Here is a 24,952-nt window from a genome sequence, read left to right as displayed (position 1 = left end):
GGGTCTCCCGGGCCATCTGGTCTGACCCCCGGCTCCAGCCAGCTCTGCTCAGGACATGCCCACTTCATTAAATGAGGGATATTTGTGCTGGAGATAATGCACACTGAGTTGGAAGACGTATTACTTTGTGTGTGGAACTTTATTCTTTAACTAAAGAATACTTCAACCACAAATCATTTATGTCATCCTACACAAAATGTTTGACAGTTAATCGCAGATTTGTTCTAGTAGTTCTGTATGCATGCTTGCAATGTTTCCGTGCGGTGAGCTTCTTGCTGGCACTTTTGGCACTCGCCCATGTGTTGCTGTGTCATCATGTTATGAGTTTTCCCTGCTTTCATTTGCAACCACTATTATATTAAATGGCAGTGGGGTAATTCACAATGGGATGCTAACTGGTGTAGGAATTAGCTGAAAGTACATAATGACAGACCCCATAGCCACAACCCCCAAGGATTGTCCAAAAATTCAGCAACTGCCTCGATCCTCATCAACAACCAGTTATAGCAGCTTTTCTCTCCCCAAGAGTAGGAGTTTTGTAAAGCTATTGGGTCTTAGTTGGCCATTCAGGAACAAGTCATCCAAAATACTTTGGGCTACAATTTATATTTGTAATGCAACATACTCTTGCTTGGAACATTAATTCCCTTCAGTTACTGTGAGAACTGCAGCTAAGCTCAGAGGAAACGGGAATGATGAAGGGACTGGCAGATGAGATCAGTGTCTTTGCTCATGAAAACGTGGCAGCGTGGCATTCCTGCGAACTCTGGTTCCACCGCATCACTGGAGATCCTGTTACACAGTGACTGTTTAGGTGGTACAGCACAGGGCAAAAGACGTCACCATCGGGAAAGGGCTGGGATAAGAACAAGGAGGTCAACCCCATTACTTGAGGCACAAGGCTTTGAATTCAGGAATATATGGGGCCAAAGCAACAAGCACACCGTGACAAAGTACTCATAGACCTGTTCGATTTTCTTCTCCTTTATGCCAGTCCTACAGAGAGCTTTGGCTATTGGGCAGCACAGAAATAAACACATAAATACACAAATACTTACGCATTAAAGCGAGCTCGCACAACCACTCGGCAGAAATTTCTGAATCTGTGTTCACGACCAACTATGAAAAGAGGCTTGTCAAAATAGGGGTGATTCTCTCGCAACTCCTCCTCCTGGACTTTTCTTTAAGAATGAAATAGGGACTTGTAAGATAGTTAATCACTGGCAAAGATATCAGTCAAAGAGATTCATGTGTAGTCTGCCTTTAGATTACAGGAATTGAGCTGCTGGTATAGAAAACAGCATTGATCGTGCATTCTTGAAGCCCTCTTTTCTGCGGTTATCATAGCTTTCGGTAAGTCATTCTCCTCTCTCTTCGTCCTAACATGCTCTGATGGGAAGGCTTCCACATCTACTTTCTCCCTCTCCCTCTCCCTCTCTCACATTGCTTTTACTTTGCATATTAATGCTTTGAGTTGCAGGTTGTGCTAACAGAAGTCAAGCTCCAAAGTATGTGCACAAGAAGAATCCAATTATAGTTCCACTCGTGCAACCCCACATACAACTGTGTACAGCTCTTGGAATTGCTAGTGCTTGAGCAACTGCCTGCACAATGGGAAAAGACAGTGGAAGGAATCTCTTCTGCTAATGGTGCGTTGAATTTAGGCACAGAATTTAACTGCTGCTTGGGCTTTCATGGATAGTATAGACGTTAATTTGCTTTTTTTTTCCTTTTAATATGTTATGACCTGTCTTTGGAGGGTTGACTTTTAAAGATGACCTATCAATTCTGAAAATAAACAAATAGATTGCTTGTAAACCTGCACATGGGAAACTTATTTTAAGAGTCATCCCTCCTTCCTTGCATCTAAAGGGGATACCTCTTCCAAGAGGATGCTGGCTATGACATCTGTGTGCTTCACCTAAAACAGGGGTGGGCCACGTGTTACACCCTGGCTTTAGGTGTGGCCTGCACACTCATTACGGGATTTGCGGTTGTGGTGGTAGCAGCAGCCACCGCCGCAGAAAGATGGCAGTAGCCTAAACAGGCCAAATGACGCTTTCCTGGAATTTGGCTGCCAACTGCCATCTTGGTGGAAAGTGGTCTCTGGAGTCTCCAGATTTGCACACCATGATCATAATTTTGTTTTTACTGATAAATGCTTTATGCAAATGTAATCAATACATTAATTGATCAACCAACTAAAACTAATTAGCTAGTCAACTATTCTCCTGGGGTACAGAAAGGTATTCAATGGAAGAAAGGCATATGAATTGAAATTCTAAATACCTTTTCATTTCTGCTTGTTCCTTCTTCTCCTGTATCATTTTTATCTCACTGTCTTCTCTCTGTGCATTTCTGTACCTCACTGTGTTAGAGTGCTGGAAAAAGAACAAGAAGTTTAGAAAATCAAATCTGCTTTTCAGAGTCACATCAAAACAAGCTGCTATATGTAATTGCATGGAATTTTTTTTTAGAAAACAAGTAATAAGAGAAAAGGCTTTGAAAACAGGTTTTGAAAAATTCATAACTCGATTAGTCATTACATTCAGTTACTGCCACTTGGTTACTTTACCATGATATAGCTAAGGCCATGATCCAGCCAAAGTTGAACACACTGATACCCCTGTTCAACAGGGGTCTTGGGATTATGCTAACATAATCTGATTGACCACAAATGTCAGTAAGATTTTAAGTGTTTAACATTGTCTAGTTTGCACAATTCATTAATGTCCTTTGTTCTACTCAGATTGAAAATTATCATGTGGGGTGTGTGTGTGTGCATGGAAAAATTAAAACTTTAACTTCTAAGCATTCCTTACATTTCTGAACCACATCAGTAACCTCAAAAAAAAAAAAAAAATGAAATCACACACTGTTCATTCAGTCCTTTGCTCCTAAATGTCTCCAAATGCCTCTTCTAAGGCAGGTTGAGATACCATTGCAGAAAACTTTTCAGTGGCGTTTCCCAAGTATGAAAAACTCTCCCAAGTTATCTTTTGACATCAGCAATGTCATCTCTCCAGAGCTAGATCAAGACTTTACTCTTGGGCATTGACAGTGTACAATATGATTTTTAATGAGTCCCGGGAATTTTATCATTGATTGTGCAAAATTGCTTTATCTGTATGCAAATATTTTTATACTATGTTATGAAGTTGTATTTTACAGATATTGTATCATAAGTTATGATGTTGTGACTTATGATTGTAATAATATTGTAAACGCTTCTGAAATAGCTATTAGGCAGTACTGAACTGTAATAAAATAAATGAAATAAGAGATGTTTTGTTCATAAGTATGAATTATATGAAAATAGATCAGAAAGTTCTTTCTTTTAAAATGAAGGCTACTTTAGAAAACTCAAAGAACAGTATGTTTGCAAGAAGTCTGTTCCTAGCAAAGTATTAGCTTAGGTCATTTTTTTCTCTTTGGGAGAGCATGTAAGACACTGCATTGGATTCATGAGGCAACTGTGATGGCCTTCCTGGAGAACTTGCCTACAACCATTTATGGTGACATTGTAGGTGCATGAGAAATAGCTATAAAGAACTACAAGAACAGACTGCATATCTAGAAACTGAGGAGGAATGATATGAGAACCACACATCTGGACTGTGCAATTAATGCTTGCTTGCTGAAAAAGCATGGCATCTGAATTAGGATTGTACAGGAAGGAGTGGGAATCTAGACAAAGGTTTTCAAATGGCTCGAAGACTCTGAGGAGAAGGTGGGACAGAAGCACAGGAGGGGGCGGGGAGGCAAAGAGGATCACGGAGTGTAGGCAGAAAGAGTACTAGGCGAGGAATAAAACCTGGAAGGAGCAGAAAGGGTCACAGGAAGCGAAAGGGGAAGATTAAGGTGCTGAATCAGAAGACTGGCTGCTCAGAATGGTCCAAGAAGACTTCCAGTGCAGGGAACAGCAGGCAGTCAAGAACAAGATTAATAGGACAAGCAAAGCCTCTTTCACAACCACAGCAAACTCTGCACCAGACAACTTGACCCCCACCCCCAGCCACTTACGTGCAGCTTTTACCATTACAGATGCATTGGTTCTGATCCTGCGGCTATGTCTGCTGCTGCATCTGCCTGTTGGCTCTGCCACTACTTACCTTGTCTGCGTGAATGCCTTCTAATTCTACAGATCCCTGAGCATATCCCTCTGTGTGCATTCACCTTGGTTCTGTAGCTGCCAGTATTACTTGGGCTTATCCTGCAGATCCTTAGCTTGGATTTGAAGGAGGGATCTGCTGCTGCAGCTAACATGACTGGTCCTCTGTTGCAACATGGATGAATAAAGTCTATTCCTCCTGATGGTAAGTATGGGAAGCGAAATGTGATGAAAGGGACACTCCTTGTGACAAACACCTTAGCCTTTGAGACATCTCACAGAGGTTGAAATCCTCTGCACATCCTGGTTCCATTGAATTCAACACAGCTAGGATTGCACTGAAAAGAGGTTTTCCTTTCTTGTAACTGGGATATTAAGTTATTGATTACTAATATATTTGCTCACTATCTTAGTGTTCACTTAAACCGGTCCTATGTATATTTTTCCATATTTGAGGCTAATGTTCATGTTTCAGAGATAATTCCATCAGTTTGCAAATTAATGCACTGAATTAAAGCCAATTCTATAATGAGATATCACAATTATTATCACATTTCAGAGTTAATTTGAATATTCGAACATTGTAAAATTCACCAGTCCTTTATTTCGTTCATCTGTTACTCAGACCATACTGAGTAACTATACTCAGTATAGTTATTGACTTACATCCTGAGTCAAGGTTTCAAGAGACTTTCCTCTGCTGATTCGTTGACTGTTGGAGCCATGCCTTAGCGACCTGCAAAAATCACATTCATGTGAATGAAAGAAAGTGAAATCAAGTGTTGAGATTTGCACGATGACTAGCACAATGAGGCAATATATAGAGAATTTTTCCTAATTCACCTCATAAGTTCAGCACAATATATTATATAAGCTACTCTTTTCTGATCTTTTAAACTGATACATGGGGTACCATGGGAACAAATTACATTTGAAATATGGAAGCCTTCCTCTGCTTTGTACATCATAGAGAATTTTATTGCTGTAGCCATAAATATATATATAGATTGGTTCTTTATGCAAGTCAGTTCTAATTTATAGATGCTTGATAAGCAGTCTACAAAGTTTTCAAACCTATAGCAAAATCTTCTTAAATGTTTTTGATATACTGTATTTACCGGCGTTCTTGGCGAATGTGATGCTGGACGCTAAGAATCGATCTTTCTTTTGCAGGCTGCCCCTCGAAGGATCCACTCAACATGCGCTGACGTGTGCATGCCCTGGGGAAATTGGTAGTGTTAGGGGAGGCAATAAGAGAATGGGCAACCCAGCCATTTAAGGCATGGCTCTTGAAACGGTGGGCATAGTTCATGGCTTTGTGGGTGCATATCCCTTTGGGCCATTTGAGCCCTCAGAACAGGAGGAAGGATGCAGCCACCCACCCACATTTCCCCTCCACCAGCCCACACCTGCAGCCTACAGGTTTCTCCTGCAGCAGTCAGGTAATACAAAGAGAAGTGTGGCTACAAGAGAGAACACCAGCTTCCCAATGTACGCAATGGCTGAACAGAGAAAGCAGAGCTCCACAGAGACTGTTTTTTATCCCCTCCTATGTAAGCTGCCATTTCCTTATTTTTTAATTGATGGCTTAGATGTCATCATAAAAATAAAATGTTTTTCCTCCATTTCACTTTGTGTATAGAGAAATGAAATATTTCGAAGGTAAATCAAATTAATTTCCATACATTTAATTATCTAAGGATTATCTTCTGTCCAGAAATACTTTTACTTGAGTTTTTCCTTCCTAATTAGATTTAATATATATTTAGTCTTAGAATGCTGATGTTATAGAACTTAAAGTTGTAGTCCTGTGCCTGCTTACCTGTGGAAGTACACACTATTTAAAACAATGAGTTAATTTAAATCAATTATTTCCAAGTGGACACATCTAGGTTGGCACTGTCTTATATTGAAAAATGCACTGGATTAACTGAATAAAATCCCTCGATGTTTGAAACAATGAAACCATCTGGCTGTAAGTGTGTATGTGAAATATTTTCAATAGTATATTATGCTTTGTCTGATAATATTCTGACAAGCGGAAAAGGTCATTCTCTTTCAAAGGACATTTTCAAAAGCTGTGGCTTGAAATATCAACAGAGTACCAAAACTGAATTTCTAATTATAGCAGGCCTGTATATGGGTGCATATTCCCAAACACTGTTCAGGAAGGTGGTTCCAATACATTTAACTGGTTATGCTAACTGAAGATGGTGCTTCTGCACAGGATGTACCGTTCATGCCAAGCAGAGGAAAAATCTCACAGGAACATGGTAAAGAGAAGAGCGTACAGTGCTGATTAGGATCTACATCAACAAATAAATGATCTTGGTCTCCTGTCTCTCAAAGTTAGAAGTTATTACTTAAGTATGATGCAGTTGATTTTCTTGTGAGCATTGCATTATTCTTAGTCATCTTTAAAATTCGACCATTCCAGATTAGACAAAGTAGAGTTTCTTTCCATCTCCAACTATAAGTTTTTCAACTGCTTCAAAGCTTTTAGAAAATGTCAGGCTTTTAGTTGTACTGTGTGCAGACAGTAAGAGATTGGGCAAAATGATGCAGAAGCACAATACCTTCGGGTTAAATCAAATGAAAGGAAGCATTCAATCAGAATTAGTACCTAAGAATTTTATTGATTGCAGTCTCCTTTTCCAGAAGATTTCTTGCCCGAATGCTAAAAACAGATTTGCGAAGCTGCAAAACAAAAGGAAAAAGAACTTTACCTAGTTGCACATTCTCTGGCAAGCCAGACCAGAGCTCTAGTAACATGTTAATGTTAAAAATTCAGATGAGAACTGAGAGGGCCTGCCATGGGGGACCAGGTATCTTTAGATCTTGGAACAGGCACCCCCCTCTTCCACATGAAGGCCTGCCTGATGGCTCTGGAGCTAAGTGCTAGAATGATACTCATGTGATCCAAATAGCCTACTGTGGTTACCCATGCGGACCCATCAATTACCCAGACAGTGTTGAGTGGCCTAGGATGGAGTCCCCTGAATTCTTTCCGCGAACTCTCCTAACTGGGGGCTGATGAGCATTCTTTGCAGGCTGGGAGGAGCTGCCCTGTCCTACATTTTTTTTCTTTTGCTAAATGTGCTTTTCTGCCTGTCCAGCTGCTGCATTTTGGAGGGGAAGAAGGCTGGAGAGTTCTGGGCTGGGAAATAACATCCATGATATGCTGACAATGAGGCTTAAACAATTTAACAATTTAGAGATGTATACATGACTGTGCACTCCTCTCACCACCAGATAATGTAGAGGGCCAGCCGCAAAGACAGCCATATAACAGGAATGGACCCTTTATAGATCGTACGTCTACTGAATATGGTATGTCAGAACATAGATCCCTTTCTGCTGTTTAAAGGTGCATGTCATGATTCCAACTTGACATCTGAATGACTTTTCATTTGCTCAGTTTTCCCAATCGACATTCCTTCCTCATCCCTGCCAGCTGTATGCATCATGGGATATTACAGGAACCCAGAATTTTCTCGCTGCAGGACAAACCACAGTCTGGGCACAGAGAGTGTGATCAAGAAAACAGCCTAAGTGAAAAGGGGCAAACACCCTTTCAACAGCACCACCCCTTCAGGCTTATTAGCTGCCTCCTCCAGCTGCATTTCCGTATTTAAAAACCCATTAGGAGATCAGTCATGGTCTTTCAGCATAATATGTAATTTGGCTCCCAGAATATTACTGTTACTAAGATTTCCCAGTCACCTCTGCATGACATTAGAAGGTATGAATGCTGCATGAATCTGTTTATAATGCAAGAACAAAGGCATATCCAGGTCAGAAATTCTGAAATGAAAAAGTAACTCTGGATAAAATCATCACTCAAAAACCACAAAACACAAAAAAAGGAAGTAAAAAATAATAAATATCAAAATGCAGATTTTAAACTAGTCTTCTATTCTTCGTGTGTGTGTGTGGTGGGGGGAGCAGTTACACAGAATGGCCCTCTTTTTGAGTAAAAAATGTTCCTGCAGTTTGAATGAAACAAAGTTACAGTATTAAAGGCTGTATTTAAAGGCTGAATTAGAGAAATCATGTGTATGTACCTGCAAAGCTGACTAGAGAGATATGAGCAGCAAAATTCATGCAATTATGTGGTTTTGAGGGATGATTACAGGACAAAAAAACTTCCAGAGGTAAACCAAAAACTCAGGCAAAGATTGTATAATTCAGCAAGCAAAAACTCTGTCCATATACAGCCAATGCATTAGTCAGCACGCATATTTTTTTCCAAATTCTACAAAGATAAAGGCTCATTTAAAATAAATAAACAACTAAAGTGGTAAGATTTTAAAGATTCCCCCTCCCCCACTAATCAAATCATCAGCCCTGAGGCAGGCTGGTACACCAAAAGAAGGTGTCCTTCTTCCTGATTCCACGCATATGACCTGGCTGGCCACCAGATTCGCTGCTTCAACATGGGTACCTACCAGACCAAACTGAGAATGTGTGCCTAGTTCAGTTAAGCAGCCATCAATCTGAATACAGATGTTGTAGAAATTGCATTTGGATTTGAGTTTCAGTCTATCTCACCCCATGATCCCAGCCATTTATAATGCAGGTAATTAATTTTTCACTGTCATTCACATTTTTATTAGATGTTTGGATTAAATTAATATCCGTTTTACTCTAACTGAGAAGGAACTCTAAGAAAAAGCCCACATTGTATAGGATGAGAGAAATAATGGCCTCCACATACTTTGCACACCAGAAAGGGCAATATAGACAGTGAATTTTAATAATAAAAGATGAAGCAGGGGACAAGAAATGAACATCTCCTCAGTTTCCATATGGCTGATTCAGCTCTTCGTATGGAAGTGTATGCTGCACAACACATACTTGACATCAAAGTGGGCATACTTGTGCTGCTGGGTGGCCCATGCCAGGGGCCTAAAGTATTCTGTAAAGCACATAATGCCATACTATTGTGCAAAGCCGAGAAAGTATGGCCATGCCGTGCAGAGCCAGGAGAGCGTAGTGGCATCTGTTGGACTAACACTTGGGAGACTGGGCTTCTACTCCCACTCAACCCTCAACCTAACCTATTTCACAGGCTATTGTGAGAATAAGTGGAGAGGAGTTGGGGGGGGATGTGGTTGTCTTCAGTTCTTTGCAAGAGGAAAAATGGTGCGATGCAAATATAATAGATAAATAAATTGTATTACCTGGATGGGAAGCTGCATGGGCAAGCCATGCAAGCTGCCTTTGGACAAAGTTATTCTTAATCTGCACTATATGTGGCTGGATTCAGAAAGCATATCTATTTATGTAATATGGTAGATACATAGATATTGCATCATTATTACATTACATGTGAATGGACGAGTCAAATTACAATATGAACTAGTCAAGTCACAGGCAACTGTTTGCAGTGCTCCTGGTGCTCTGTGGATATTCCTGCACCTCTGGTCTTATTCAGAGATCTACGAACAAGCCAGGTTCCTTCTCATTTCAGGACACAGATCTGCACTGACACTGCTGGCCTCCTTCCCCCTCAGTTGGGGCCCCATACGCATCAAAAGCCTGCTCTTGTAAGGCTTGTGCTGAAGGAGAGAATAGTGGCTGTGTACATTGTGAGTGAGAAGTGAGGTTGAGGACTCAGAGTTTACTTCCTTTATGGGATCCATCATAGGGTGTGGTGAAATGCACACCATGCCAGGCAAAGGAGGTCCAACAGTACCTAGTATAGCATCTTGAGCTACTGCCATGTGTGTTCTGAACTCCTCCATTCTATAGATTTGGGTTCTATTTACTTGGAGGAATAAGCAAACAAAAGGACTTCATGAAAAGGGATGGGTGTTGATCTCATTACACGTCCATGGCATAAATGAAATGAAAAAAAAAATGCATGCTTCAATGGGTTGTAGAAGATAGGGGTCAAAGTACTGCCTACATTACTTCAGTCAAAAAGCTAGAGCCTTCTTCTCCAGGAGCATTTCAGAAACATTGATGTAGGTGGGTGGAGAGAAGGCTTAAGGAAGGGAAAACTAAATTTGACAGAACCTTCAAGGTCTCTGTGCAGTTTACAAGCAGCTGTTTCATAAGGCTATCAAAAGGGGGAAATGATGACAAATAAAGCAACAAAATCATGTTGAGTGTGGGAAAGAGAATGCCAAGGCAGGAGGGAGCCCACAGGAGTGCCGTCTGTTCCCAGGTGGTATTCAGGAAGCAAGATCATTTGCAAAGAGCAAGAATTTTTTGGTCACTCTTGGCAAGTGACCCCATAGACCTTTTCAACAAGCCACAATGAAATCACCTTGCCTGATGACACACGTCTCCATGGACTTGGAGGGCCCAAGAATAAACCATGGGCTCTTAGGGTAGAGTGTTTGAGAAAAATAAACCAGCCTGTTGAAGCTGCGCCATGTTTTGCTAATGTGAGAACCCACCATTGTCATGGCTGGCAGGTCATCTGAACCAGGTGAATAGTCAGAATTCTTCAGAATGAGCAAATGCACTAATGCACACTGCCTGAGCACTCTCGATTGTTAGGAAAGCAACAGGTCACTTGGGACCAAATAATAAATAAAACACAGATGGGAATCTGTTGGTTTGTTTAGCTGCTCCAGCTGCCAGGTATGGAACCAAGCACGTACTTTGCAAGCGACAAGTCAAGATTTATCTGAACCAGCCCACAGTCAGAAACTTTACTTCATTAACTGAAAAAGGATAATTAATCTTTTAAATACTAAGTTCTCTGGTTCATACTGCATGAACTATACAGATAGCATATGCAGAAGAAGCTGTCATCAGAACCTCTCCTGCATTGCTGTTAGTTTCCATGTTGTGTCTAATTTCCCACAGCTCATGCTCTGTGTTCTATTGTGGACAAAGACAATTCCTAATGTTTTAAAGCTGTTATTTCAAATTTGCCTTAGAGACAAGATAATTTGAAGGAAATAGAGTACATTTAAATGGAATGTTGCTATGGTTATTATAACTGCAGAAAGCTGGAATCAGATTTTTTAAAAATGCATGTTCCATTCCAATGGGTGAAATACCCACTGAATATATGAAGCTATCTTCAACCAAGCTACTCAGTGTAGCTCAATACTGTCTGCCAACAGCTTTCAGGGCCTCAAACAAAAGTGCCTCTCTTCTAAATCAAATTTCTTTCCCAGGAGATGATGAATATTGAACCTGGGTCCTTATGACTGCAAAGCATTCACTCCATGGCTGAGGGATGAAATCACTGTGGCAGTATCTGGCTAGATACATCATTCTGGTTTTGTGTTTTACCTGCTCTTACAGGTTCTATAAATTATATTAAGTGAGGGATGAATCTTGGTGTGCAAAATTTGTGGATGGGCAACCAAACTTCTGAATGGCTTTGAATGAGTGAACACAATATGCTACCTATCTTTTCATTAGAGTGTATTGCTGTTATAGAGTTACTAATATTTGGAGAGACTATGAAGCTTTTTCAGAAACAAGTTTATTAAAAATATGTATAGGGCCTTGCCATTTATAGTGTTAATCAAACTATTTATAGCATTAATCATTGTCCAGTAGGTAACCTCCTTCCCTGTGAAGTCAAATGGGCCTTAGGAAGTCTGAGCAACAACAAAGCTAGTGGAGGCGACAGTATTCCTGCTGAGCTATTCAAAATCCTAAAAGACGCTGCAGTAAAAGTGCTACATTCAATGTGCCAGCAAATTTGGAAAACTCAACAGTGGCCACAGGATTGGAAAAGGTCAGTTTACATTCCAATTCCAAAGAAGGGCAATGCCAAAGAATGTTCAAACCACCGCACCATAGCACTCATTTCACATGCTAGTAAAGTGATGCTCAAAATCCTACAAGCTAGGCTCCAGCAGTATGTGGACCGAGAACTACCAGAAGTACAGGCAGGATTTTGAAGAGGGAGAGGAACTAGAGATCAAATTGCCAACATATGCTGGATCATGGAGAAAACTAGGGAGTTCCAGAAATACATCCACTTCTGCTTCATTGACTATGCTAAAGCCTTTGATTGTGTGGATCACAACAAATTGTGGCAAGTTCTTAAAGAGATGGGAGTACCAGACCATCTTATTTGTCTCTTGAGAAACCTATATGCGGGTCAAGAAGCAACAGTGAGAACTGGACATGGAACAACTGATTGGTTCAAAATTGAGAAAGGAGTTTGGCAAGGCTGTATACTGTCTCCCTGCCTATTTAACTTATATGCAGAGCACATCATGAGGAAGGTGGGGCTAGATGAATCACCAGTTGGAATTAAGATTGCTGGGAGAAATATCAACAACCTCAGATATGCAGATGATACCACTCTCATGGCAGAAAGTGAAGAACTAAAGAGCCTCTTGATGCGGGTGAAGGAGGAGAGAGCAAAAGTTGGCTTGAAACTCAACATTAAGAAAACTAAGATCATGGCATCTGGTCCTCTCACTTCCTGGCCAATAGATGGGGAAGAAATGGAGGTAGTGACAGATTCTATTTTCCTGCGCTCCAAGATCACCGCAGATGGGGACTGCAGCCAAGAAATTTAAAGACGCTTGCTCCTGGGGAGGAAAGCTATGGCAAATCTAGACAGCATACTAAAAAGCAGAGACACCACCCTGCCAACAAAAGTGCGTATAGTCAAGGCTATGGTTTTCCCAGTTGAAATGTATGGCTGTGAAAGCTGGACCATAAGGAAGGCTGAGCGCAAAAGGATTGAGGCCTTTGAATTGTGGTGCTGGAGGAGAGTCCTGTGAGTCTGTTGGACTGCAAGGCACTCAAACTAGTCAATCCTAGAGGAGATCAACCCTGACTGCTCTTTAGAAGGCCAGATACTGAAGATGAAACTCAAATACTTCGGCCACCTAATGAGAAGAAAGGACTCCCTGGAGAAGAGTCTAATGCTGGGAACAATAGATGGCAAAAGAAGAAGGGGACTGCAGAGGATGAGGTGGCTAGATGGAGTCACTGAGGCATTTGGTGTGAGCTTGAGTGGACTCCGGGAGATGGTGGAGGACAGGAGGGCCTGGAGGAATGTTGTCCATGGGGTCGCGATGGGCCGGGCACAACTTCGCGACTAACAACAACAACAAACCTCCTTCCTAATTTTAAGGAGGGCTTTCTGTACAGATTAGATGAAGAGTTATGAGACCCATGTGTTGTCTGTCTGTCCTGTTGAATGATAAATAAATGTGCTTATCAAACTTGGAAACCTCATCTGTTGCTATATATTGCTGCTTACCTTCTGATCAATGTATTTGTTGTCTTCAATTGCAAGCCGTTTAGAGTGGTCACATGAGGAAGAGGCTGATGGAAGTCTTCTCAGTAAACAAGTTGTATCTTGTTGCTGTCGATCAATAAACTGCTTCATAAAGCTTTCCCTTGAAATTACAAAATGAAGAGCGAGAAAGGGTATTGAGGAAAACTGCTGATTTGCTTTGCCTTGTTTATATTTTCTTTGTTCATAAATAGAACGACCTTAATAGTCTTTGTCTACAACATGCCACAATTTCTCAGTGCTAGGACAAAAGGAAAATTGAAAACTCAAAACTGTGCAAGGTCGATTATATGGAACAGCTCTTGATTTAATCACCTCACATTATATGTGCATGCAGCTCAACTCCAACCCCAAGTAGGGTGGGGAAGCATGGCCACATGTCTTCCTTTACAGAAGATGGTCCTCTATTTGAAGGAATTTTTCTGTCTGTCCAATTCCATTCAAAAGAACCATAAAAACCTTTGCCCATCTCTGGTTAGCACGTGAGCAGCCGACTGCACTCTCAGTTTCCTGCAGTTTACTCTAATTCTATCTGAAGTATAATTATCTTTAAATTTTGCATCTATACCTATTAACATATGCAAATCTATGTCCTCTTCTGCCTAGTTTTTGGTGATACTTCTCCCATCCTTTTTTTTTTTTGATAATTCATCAAAATAATTCATGCATTTGATCATCACATGCATGTTGGGTTGAGCAGGACACAGTGGTCCTTGGCCTAATTTCAAAAGCCCTCTGAAAGTGATCAGTTCAGACCACTGACAATCATGATCTCTTCCTTTCTGAAGGGAAGGAATTGAAAGGGGAAGGGGTGGGGGAGGGGGAGAGAGAGAATGGGGGCTGGGGAGGCTGTCCTCTCCACTGTTGAGTCTAGGCTCATAGCACGCAGTCCTAAGCCTCTCCAAGGCAATGTCGCCACTCATTGAAAAATATGTCTTTCCTTCTTCAGTTATGCTTCCCTTTAAACAATTTCCATTAGATTTGGACTCCACATCTCAAGTGATAAATTTCCATTTAAAAGCAACAAACAAACACTGATAGAATTCCAGATGTGCTCTCTCCAAATATATCTATATATCTTGATCAATCAGCAGGATTTCAAAAGAGAAAATTTTGTGAAAATATGTCAGGTTCACATGTTGAGGTATTTTGTCAGACTGTGCTTGCATAAACTAGCTTTTAATTTTATTTTCTGTTAGAACTACTTTTACGTTGTTATAGAGTGAGTTCCATTGCAGAATCAAATGCTAATGCAAAGTGAATACATTTAATGTTTCTCTAACCATATGTCACTCTGTTGATGCAATGCAAAGAGGGCTTGGGCAGGCTGAGTGATAACTGATCAGCCCTCCCAAGTTGTACCAGGTTGTACCAGCCTGAGCAAAACTGGAATCTAACTGCAGACTCCGTTCATAAGAGAAAAGACCAATGGGCATGAGCTCTCCACATGATATAGACTAGGTTAGCTATGCCTTAGTCCCATTAACATCTACGTAATAGGAAGTTAGTCATGACTGACTAATGCATGACTAAGGATACAGTCCTATACAAACTCACCTGTAAGTCCCAGGGAACCCAGCGGGACCTACTTCTGACTCTTTATGTAGAGGATTACACTGTTAGTCAAGATGGAGACAACACTCCAATTGTATCCTGTTTGCTAAAGTCTGCACGGGGCTCTTGTTTCTACTTGCCATTTTGTGAAGATAATTATTACTGCAGCAGATGAAAGGGGAGCAGGGCAGAAGATAATACAATCAAAGTGAAGATGAGGGTGTGTGAGCGAATGATTATACAACCACAGGAGCATAGCAGGGTGCTGTTCACTAAACCAAACCAATGGTCTAACTCATATTGGCGGTGGCTTTTCAGGACTATTTCAGCAGCTTTTCCAACAGGACGATTTGTAGCCCTACCTGGGGATGCCAGGGATTGAACCTGGTGCCTTCTGCAGGCAAAGCACATGCTCTGTCACTGACCTACACATCCTTCCATGTGATATACCAAGATATGGGTTGAGAACAGACTTCTAGCCTCAAAATCTGACAAATATCTACTGTGATTGAAACCTAAATCCAGATGGGCTGTGGGCATCTCTGGTGATTTGAGAAGCAGTCCTGGGCACCATGGCAAAGCACAACTATCCTGCCAAAGAGAATTGAGTATAAGTCAGAGCAAAGGTCTGAGCCTGAACATACTGAAGAACTTCTTTGAACCTGCAGTTCGTAGCACCAGAACAGACCTATTTCAGTCCATTGCAGTTGCTTGTAAGAATTGTTTTTGTTGTTAATACTATTATCAAGTGGGAAGAGTAGATCACCTAAATGAGTTACAAAAGGTGTCCAGAGGTGTGCTGGTGTCCATGGCCACCATGTTGCTTACTCCTATTCTAAACCTTGTGATCATGCAGAAAGTGTTGTTTGTATTTTGAGATGAGTCCAGGTTGGAACAGTTGCAAAACCATGCACACATATCTGTTCCATCTCTGCCTTGATGTTCAAACTGCCATATATGAATGAATTCACTAGCAAGGATGGTCAAGCTGTTTTGCTTTCTTAATACTAGAAAGTCAACTGATTATACCATCAGATAATTCTGTAACTGATGGTGCAATCCAAAACCTACTTAATTGGGAGTTGTCCCAGTTTAATTTAATGGAGCTGTCTGTCAGCAGTTTATACAGTTATTGTACTTAGAAAATTTGGAATTTTGTAGTAAGTACTTATTTTATTGAATCATTGTTGTTTTTGTAGGGGGTGCAAAGGATCTCACCAAACAAACAAACAAGAACACACTAGAGTAAAAAATATGAAGAAAAACTTGAACCTAACTTAAAATGTTCTTCACATTGGCCCAGCATATAAGGAGAGATGAGAAAGATTACTACCTTATTTTGGGGACCGTAAAATCCGATGGGAGTTTGGAGATTTTTACCATTTGAGGTCTGTTAGGGAATTTTTCAAAGATTCGCAGACGTAATGGAAGCTTTTCTTTGGTATCTGCATTTGCTTCACTTTGTTTCAGCTAGAACATTAAAAAAATACTGAAATTACCAAGTTTTCCTTTTTTAGAAGTTGAACAAGAGAAAATGCAATTAGTTCAAGAAACACAAGATGGCAGCAAAGAACTTCAGAGAGTTCTTGTTTTGGTCCTTTTGACATCCATATCTTGGCACTTCAGCTCTATTTGCACAATTGAAGCTGAATTTCTTGAAAGATTTAGAATGCAAAGAATGTTGTAGTAATATTTGTATTTGTGTATTTTTTCATCATTCTCTAACACTCTAGAAGGAAAATAAATATTACTTATTATTATTACTACTCATATTTTGTGAATAAATTGAATATTGTATATATACTTAGCTGATTTTTAAAAATGGCAATATCATATAAATGCATAACCTCTAATACATCAAAACAAAATAAGGAAAGTCACTAGATTCTTAGCAGGCCAAGCAATCTAGCTTTGGAATCTCTTGCTGACCCTTTGAGAGCACCAATCCTTGCTAATATATTTGATGGCTTAGTAGTTTGTCTTCTGTCACTCAAGGACAAGGTAATTTCTATTCCAGCTAAACCAGGAAAACCTTCAGTCTGGGAAGAAAACAGGACAAGAAAGAAGAGGAGGCTAGCAAGCTAATGCTGAAAAGAAGGAGTATGTTGTAATTAGAACTTTATTGTCTTTTTTCAGATTCATGAATACTTGTGCTCCTGTAAGCACCTTCTGCTCATTTAGACCAGTGGTGGGCTAGTTCTTGCCCTAGGCAATGTAGCTCATGATGAGAACTGATTGGCATTGTATGCAAAACACCAAGAGGGCCTCGGATTGGATTGCCCAATTCTGATCTAAAGGTGCTGAGAGCAAGAAGATTCTCTCTTAAGTGAGCATTGATGGTGGTGGCTATTAACTACTCAGAGATCCCATACACTTGGGCAAGGGCTGGAAATAAACTGCAGGAGAATCAGAATGTAGATCTTAGTTGTGGCAACTGACCTAGGGAGTGTTGCCTTCTGGATGTGGAAGGAAGCAATCATTTCAAATATACAGTCTTTGGTGGTGCTTTCCCCTCTTGCTCAACATGCATATTTGTAAATTAATTGGTATCCCTACATCATTAGGAGCCTCCAGTACTCCTACCTCACAAGAAAACTTACAGAGGCAGAAGTTGCCCACTGAATCTTTCAAAAGCTAAGGAAAGTGGAGGAGCCCTCCAAAAATATAATTAGATTCCAACACAAACACCAGGACATCTGATGGAGAGCATCTAATCATAGATAAGGACTATGGCGTCTGAAGGGCAGGCTCTTGCTTTTGTTTCCCACCTCCAGTGTAGAAGGATAACGACCTCGGAATACCTATCACTGCTGAAAACAAAGTGCCACATGGACTGAAAACACTTTTGAGTTTGAGTATAAACAAAGGGTACAGATTAATGATAGTGTAGAGAACTGAGGGAAAGGAGTCCTTTAAGGGCATTGCAAGGGCCACAATTATGTTCAACCTTATCTTCTCTAATGAATTCTGAGTATGGGATCTGCATTCTAATTAGAACAGCTTGATAATAGATTGGGAGATGCTGCAAATGGTGAAGAGAATAAAAAGCAGGGTAATGAACAAATGATTGTTCACCCCAAACTGCAAACTACTATTTGGTGGTGGAGGAAAGGAAGATGTCTGGTACCTGACAATGAAAGGAAAATAACTTGAAAGGCAAAGGTAACCCCCACAATAAATAGTCAGATCAGAGAGAGGTGGAAGGCTTGACAAAACATGTTCCCAAAAACCAAATATAAGGGAAAATTATTCTGCATTATGATGATGTTCGTCCATCATTTTTGATGAGGACCTTGACATCTAATGGGTTGTGAGTTGTCCATGGTGTGTCCGCAGGTGGCTGATAAGGCCAATACGGGCACGGAGTGTTCTGCCATATGTCAGGCAGACATGTGTGGGCACCACTGTTGCAACGTTTGCAACTCTGGCTTTATGAAGTGCTTGCTTCTCTTGTGCTATGGTTGTCCTTCTGGTTTCAGAAGTTTGGCAGCCTTGGTGGATCATCGTGCGCCATGTCGGTCTTGTGCCAGAGTCTGCCAGGAGGTGGTGTTGATAACCAGAGACTTGAGAGAGGCTTTCAGCATGTCTTTGTATCACTTCTTTTGTCCCCCTTGCAATCGCTTTCCTTGAGACAGCTCACCATAGAAGAGCTGTTTGGGGAAGCGGTGGTCTGGCATCCTTGCAAGATGCCCTGCCCAGCGTATCTGGGCTTTCATCAGCAGGGTGTGAACTGATGGCAGGCCTGCTCTGGAGAGGACCTCTGTGTCTGGCACCTTGTCCTGCCACCGGATCCTCAAAAGTCTGCGGAGGCAAGTCGTGTGGAAGTGGTTTAGTTGCCTAGCGTGCCTCCTGTATACTGTCCAAGTCTCACTGGCATACATCAGGGTACTTAGCACGACTGCTCGGTAGACTTTAAGCTTTGTAGCAAGGCTTATTCCACAGCGGTCCCACACTTTGGTCTGCAGTCTGCCGAATGCAGAGCTTACCTTGGCGATTCTGCAGTTGACCTCAATGTCAATTGTCACTGCATGGGAAAGAGTGCTGCCAAGGTATGTAAACTGGTTCACAGCTTGCAGCTTTTGTCCCTTCACTGTGATGCTGGGCTCTTGGTATTGGGCTTTCGGAGCTGGCTGATGCATCACTTTGGTTTTCTCTGTGTTGATGAGGAGGCCGAAGTTGTCTCATGCTACTGCAAATTTGTCCATGCTGGCTTGCATTTCCTGCTCTGATCCAGCATTCAGGGCACAGTCGTCAGCAAAAAGGAGGTCACGTAGCACAGTCTCCTTTATCTTGGTGACAGCCTGGAGTCTTTGCAGGTTGAACGGTTTCCCATCGATCCTGTATTTCAGGCTGACTCCCAAGGAGTTGTTCTGAAAGGCATCTGTCAGCATGGCTGAAAACATTATGCTGAACAGGGTTGGTGCCAGCATGCACCCTTGCTTGACACCATTTGTGACGGGAAAGGCCTATGAAGCTTCTCCATTGTCCAAAACATGAGCTGTCATGCCATCGTGGAACTGATGTACCATCAGGATGAATCTGTCAGGGCACCCAAACTTCGACATGATGCACCACAGACCTTCGCAACTCACAGTGTCAAAAGCCTTGGTGAGGTCCACAAAGATGGTGTACAGTTCACGATTCTGCTCTTGACACTTCTCTTGGAGCTGTTGGGCTGAGAAGATCATGTCCATAGTGCCACCTTCTTTGCGGAAGCCACACTGTGTCTCGGGTAGTAGACCCTGTTCCAGGTGGTCAGTCAGGCGATTCAGCAACATACGTGCAAGGAACTTGCCTGTGATGGAGAGCAGTGATATTCCTCTAGGATTATCACAGACTTGTCGATTTCCTTTCCTCTTGCAGAGATGTACGATGGACGCATCTTTCAGTTCCTGAGGAATGGATCCTTGATTCCAGAAGGACTGGAACAGCTGAGTGAGTTTGTCGACAAGCACTGCACCACCTTCCTTATAGACTTCTGCTGGGATCGCATCAGATCCTGGGGCCTTGCCTCTGGACAGCTGGCTGATGGCCTACAGGGTTTCAGGCTTTGATGGTGGGGCATCCAGGCTGTGGTTGATATCCACCTGGGGTATTCTGTCAATCGCCTTGTTATTGATGGAGGATGGGCGGTTCATTACAGATTGGAAGTGCTCAGCCCAACTCTGTAGAATCAGAGTCTTCTCAGTAATGAGAGTTGCACCATCTGAGTCCAGTAGAGGGGAGCTCCCTGAAGGCTGAGGTCCGTACAAGGATCTGAGGGCTTCGTAGAACTGTTTGGCATCGTTTCTATCAGCAAACTTCTGGATTTCATCTGCTTTGGCACTCAACCAGGAGTCCTGCATCTTGCGAAGCTTATTCTGTACAGTCCTGTGAGCGTTGTTGAAGATGTTTTTCTTAGCTGTTGACAACAGGTCGTTCTGATGAGCATGGTGAAGGCGATGCTTTTCAGCAAGTAAGGCCTTGATCTCTTCATTGTTTTCATCAAACCAGTCCTGCTGTTTCCTGTGTGAGGGTCCAAGAACCCGTAGTGCAGAAGAGTGCACAATATCCCGGAAGCATTCCCAGTCCTTCCCAGCAGCTCTGAGAGTTGGTTGTCAAGATCTTCTGCTAGTGAAGCTGCTGTGTTGGGCTTCCTCAGTTTACTGACATTGATCTTTTTCATCACAGCTTTGTTTCCCTGCGGACGTCTCTTAGGCTTGATGTGAAGGCTAAATTTGGAGATGATGAGTCTGTGGTCAGTCCAACAGTCAGCACTCGGCATGGCCTTGGTCACCCTTACATCCTGTCTGTCTTTTCTCCGCACAATGACATAATCAATGAGATGCCAATGCTTGGAGCATGGGTGCATCCAGGACGTCTTTTTGCGAGTGGGAAGGCGGAAGATGGTATTAGTGATGATCAGATCATGAGCCGCACATGTCTTCAGTAGTAGTAGGCCATTGCTATTACATTTGCCGATTCCTTTTTTTCCAATGATGCCATCCCAGGCAGAGTGATCGGATCCTACTCTTGTGTTGAAATCGCCAAGTAGAATCAGCCTGTCGGTGTGCTTCAAGGATGAGAGTAGGGCATCAAGTTCTTCATAAAACTTTTCCTTTACTTCATCTGGATTCACCATTGTGGGTGCGTAGGCGCTAATCAGTGCGGCTTGCTTTCCTCTCAGTAGTGGGAGATGCAGTGTCATGAGTCGGTCGTTCACACCCTTGGGAAGTCTGGCAAGTATGGGGACAAGATGATTCTTAACCGCAAAGCCAACTCCAGATTCACGACGTTCATCACTGCTACATCCACACCAGAAGAATGTGTAACCGCCTCCTGTTTCTGTGAGCTGACCTTCGTTGGCTAGGCGAGTTTCACACAGGGCCGCAATATCGATGTTAAATCTTGCGAGCTCTCTGAAGACCAGGGCTGTTCTTCTTTCTGGTCGATCTACTGAGGGGTTGTCTTGAAGCATACATACATTCCATGTGCCAATAGTCAGTGGTGTTACCTTGTGTTTGTGTTTTGTTTGCAGTTTTGTTGTTCGACCGCATAAGATGGGATCCCCTCCAGCCGTGGTAAGCTGGTCAGGGTTCTGTGAAGCAAACAATGTTTAGGGCACCTTTTCTAGCCCCTTCCTCTTGCTACGGAGGTAAGCAGTGTGGTCCTAAAGAGGGCTGCTCAGTCACTCAGGTAGACGCCGAATCTAGCTGTTGCTTCGGTCAGCAAGAAGATGACCATTAGACCTGAGCCGCCTGTGTGCAGGCCCACGGCTACAGCTCCCAGTGTATCCACACCTGCTGCTTCGCTGCTTGCCCATCGCCACAGGACTTTGAGGTTTACTAGAACTGAGGATGTCAAGACTTATGCGTGGATTGGATTAAAGTGAGGGAGAGGTGCGCATAGTCAGCCTCACTCTCTCTTCCCAGAATCCATCTTGCTCCAGTGGCAGGACAAGAGTCAAGACGGTTGGAGATGGGTTGGGTGCAGTGGTTGACCAGGACATCTTCGTGTCTTGCTGTGCTCTTAGCGTACCACAACGCTTGCAGAAACCGCCTTCATGACCATTGGTCCTATTCTAGTAGGTCTCATCTGCTCAATCCGCCGGAGTCTGGCTTCACATGCTCGGGACAGACAAATCCCTATCTCACCGAAAGTCTTGACCCAACGGCTACCCTCTACCTGGTGTGGCCAGCCTGTCGAAGCTGTTGCCCGGGGTGTGGCCGCTGCTCATGCTACAGCTACTGGGAGCCACAGGTGAGAGCTGGGTGACAAGTGGGGACCAAAGGTGGACGAGCTGTCCTAAGAGGACACGACATGCCCCTACACCAGAGGTGCTACCCCTCCCTGATCACCCCATTATAACACCCTATCTGTATTATAACACTCCTATTACAGTAGGAGCCTAAATGTTCCAGAGACCCCAGTAGCTCAGCAAATGTACAGCACAGGGGTGTACAGAAAAAATTATAATGGCTGCCACTGCACACAAAGAACCTGTGTGACCAGTTCCATGTCTTTGGTGGAGCATTGGATATTTTGCTTCGATAGGAGCTCCTCTTTTGAAGCTAAGGAAAGTTTAAATAGAAGTTTGTGATACACCACGAGGGGCTGCTGCTCAAAAGGAAAAAGTCAAAACATACTAATAGAAATGGCCAAGCCTGTGTGTCCATGTGAAGAAGCTCCTTGGACCTGAATTGTGAATGCTGCCTTATTTTTAAGGGTCTGAAACCCAGGTCTGAATATAAAAGAGAAATATGAATATACGATTTTGAAAGAAAAATGAAAGACTAAAATATGTTTCATGCTAGTAAAAGGAGAAAGGTGAAGACACAGACTGGACACATATTTGAAGAGGAACTTTTAAATGAGGATGTGAAGATATCTCACATTGTGAGAGGCAGCCTCACTACGATTTAATAAGCTGTGGATAAATTCAAGTGGTTCATTTGGGAGGATTTTCTCCTATTACATATATTTTTTTATTGGAAGGCTTCTTTTGCATACTATGCAAAAGAAGCTCACAACAAGTGTATTTTACCCATTTTTTGCCATGCCATAGAGATTTGCATGCATCATCATTGCTTTTACAGAACAGTTCCTGACAGTTCAGTGAAGGGACAAGTCTATGTTTACTTGGAACTTATGTGTGCATGAACGCATTCTCAAGCATTTTCTAAAGTGTAGCAAGCCAGGCTGCCCCCTTTACCATCAGGGGGAACAATGAGATGGAGCTCATGCTTGAGGATATTTATAGAAATTGATTTCTCTGTATTTACATACTTGTTGTGCAGTTCTTGTAAGATTTGGTACAGCCAAGCAGCATAGTAGTTACAGCAAAAGAAGCAAAAGAGCACACAGTTGGTGGCCTTTCCTAGAACATAGAGAGTCTGCTCGTGCAACAAACAAGGATACCTAGTTTGGATGTCACAGAGGTTTACACCTCCTTCTGTGACATGCTCTCTCAGCACTACTAATCACAGACTCCCTTTTGTATGGGCACCATAGCACACCATAATAATCCATTTCCAGAAGGACAGCCATGTTTGTGCTTTGTGGCACAAAACCATTAGTAGTTAACAAGCATGCAATGGCATACGCGTTTGTGGAAAAGAGTCCACATTATCGTATGCAGGATGTGTAAGCCTAAGTTAGCCAGAGGATCATGGGACTGATGGATTTTCATGTCATTCAGCTAAACCTGGTGACATCCACTGTTACACTTTCCAGAGGGTAGTTGTGTGAGTTCACAGATAAAGTTGATTATAAGGTTTACATACTGAAAATATACATTTTACACAAACGTACACACACAAATACTGCCATATTTGGAGTATGGTAGAAAAGCCTGGCCAATATGGGGTATTATGTAATTTCTGAAAAGCACAAAGTATCTTTTAAAATGGAAACTTTTTTTCATGAAGTCAGTGTGTGTGTTTGTGTGTGATTGGGAAGAGTAGTGTTACAATTCCCCCCTCCCCCAAGTTCTATACAATTTACTTGGAGTTCTAGTGCAATTGTCATCACCTCAAATAGCACTAAAATGATGGCACTGGACAATGTCCTCTTCTTGGAAATATGATGTAACAAGATGATTGGATATTTTGATATTGACCTACCCTACCAAGAACCACTATATATCAAAATTAAAAGTAGTGTGGCAGATTTTAATTTAAGCAAAACTGTTTTTTGTTTGTTTGTTTTTTAGGGAGGGGGGGACCATATAGTGAATTGAGGAGCATAGACAAGGTTACAAAAAGACATTTTGTTGAAAACAACATAATGATTAATGCCATACTTTAAAAATAATCTAAGCTGAAAGCCATTCTACAGTACATTTCATGTCGTGCTGAGATAATGCTACATATTGTGCAGCACAAGGCATTTAACTTCACTTAGTGCCTCCGAAGACATTTTGGGGTAATATTTGCTCTGTGTGATACACATCTTGTTCAACCTCTACATTGTGCAATCTATTAAAAAAAACTTAAATTGTTTCAAACCCTCCCCTCCAGCATTCAAAGTCATAACTGAGATCCAGTGTGGTGTAGTGATTAATCATGTGGGACTGGAACTCAGGCAATCGGGGTTCTAGTTCCCATTCAGGCATAGAGCCAGGTGGGTGCCTCTGGGACGGTCACAGACTCTCAGCCCAACCTACCTCACAGGGTTGTTGTTGTGGGAATAAGATTGAGAGCAGCAGGAGGAGAATGATGTATGCCACTTTGAGTTATTTAAAAGAGAATCTAGTAAATACATACATATAAACAGGACTCAAACGCTATCAAATATGTAAATCTTTCCTCATACTGACATTTTTCTCCTCACCATCTATGAACGCACTAAGAGTACAATCATATGGGATTGCCACCCAATAGTAATGAGGCTCTTCCAGCTTGTCCGAGTGAGAGGAGGATACCTCTCAGCCAGATGAGCCCTTTGGCTCATGAAGCTAACCTACTTTGTTGTGGGTGGGACTGGTGACTGAAAGGATTGAGCATCCTGCTGAAAATGGCCTTTTCTTTCCCCGCCCTACCCCTTTTCTTCCTCTCTTTCAGTGTTGCTGTTCT

General features: G+C 42.1%; 1 protein-coding gene across 2 annotated transcripts in view; it reads right to left on the bottom strand.

The window, feature by feature from the left end:
- NALCN (sodium leak channel, non-selective) overlaps window positions 1-24,952 on the bottom strand; it is a 258,037-nt gene that overhangs the window by 41,775 nt on the left and 191,310 nt on the right. For both annotated transcript variants that reach the window (XM_044428777.1, XM_044428778.1), the window contains 7 exons: window positions 16,234-16,370; window positions 13,311-13,449; window positions 6,735-6,808; window positions 5,230-5,331; window positions 4,778-4,847; window positions 2,290-2,381; window positions 1,059-1,181 (listed from right to left, as the gene is read on the bottom strand). In XM_044428777.1, the coding sequence (XP_044284712.1) occupies window positions 1,059-1,181; window positions 2,290-2,381; window positions 4,778-4,847; window positions 5,230-5,331; window positions 6,735-6,808; window positions 13,311-13,449; window positions 16,234-16,370 (737 nt within the window). The remainder of the gene's footprint in view (window positions 1-1,058; window positions 1,182-2,289; window positions 2,382-4,777; window positions 4,848-5,229; window positions 5,332-6,734; window positions 6,809-13,310; window positions 13,450-16,233; window positions 16,371-24,952) is intronic.

Source organism: Varanus komodoensis, unplaced genomic scaffold (assembly GCF_004798865.1).
Source record: "Varanus komodoensis strain SLA01 unplaced genomic scaffold, ASM479886v1 scaffold2, whole genome shotgun sequence".
Taxonomy (NCBI): Eukaryota; Metazoa; Chordata; class Lepidosauria; order Squamata; family Varanidae; genus Varanus; species Varanus komodoensis.
This window is presented reverse-complemented; position numbering and strand designations above follow the sequence as displayed.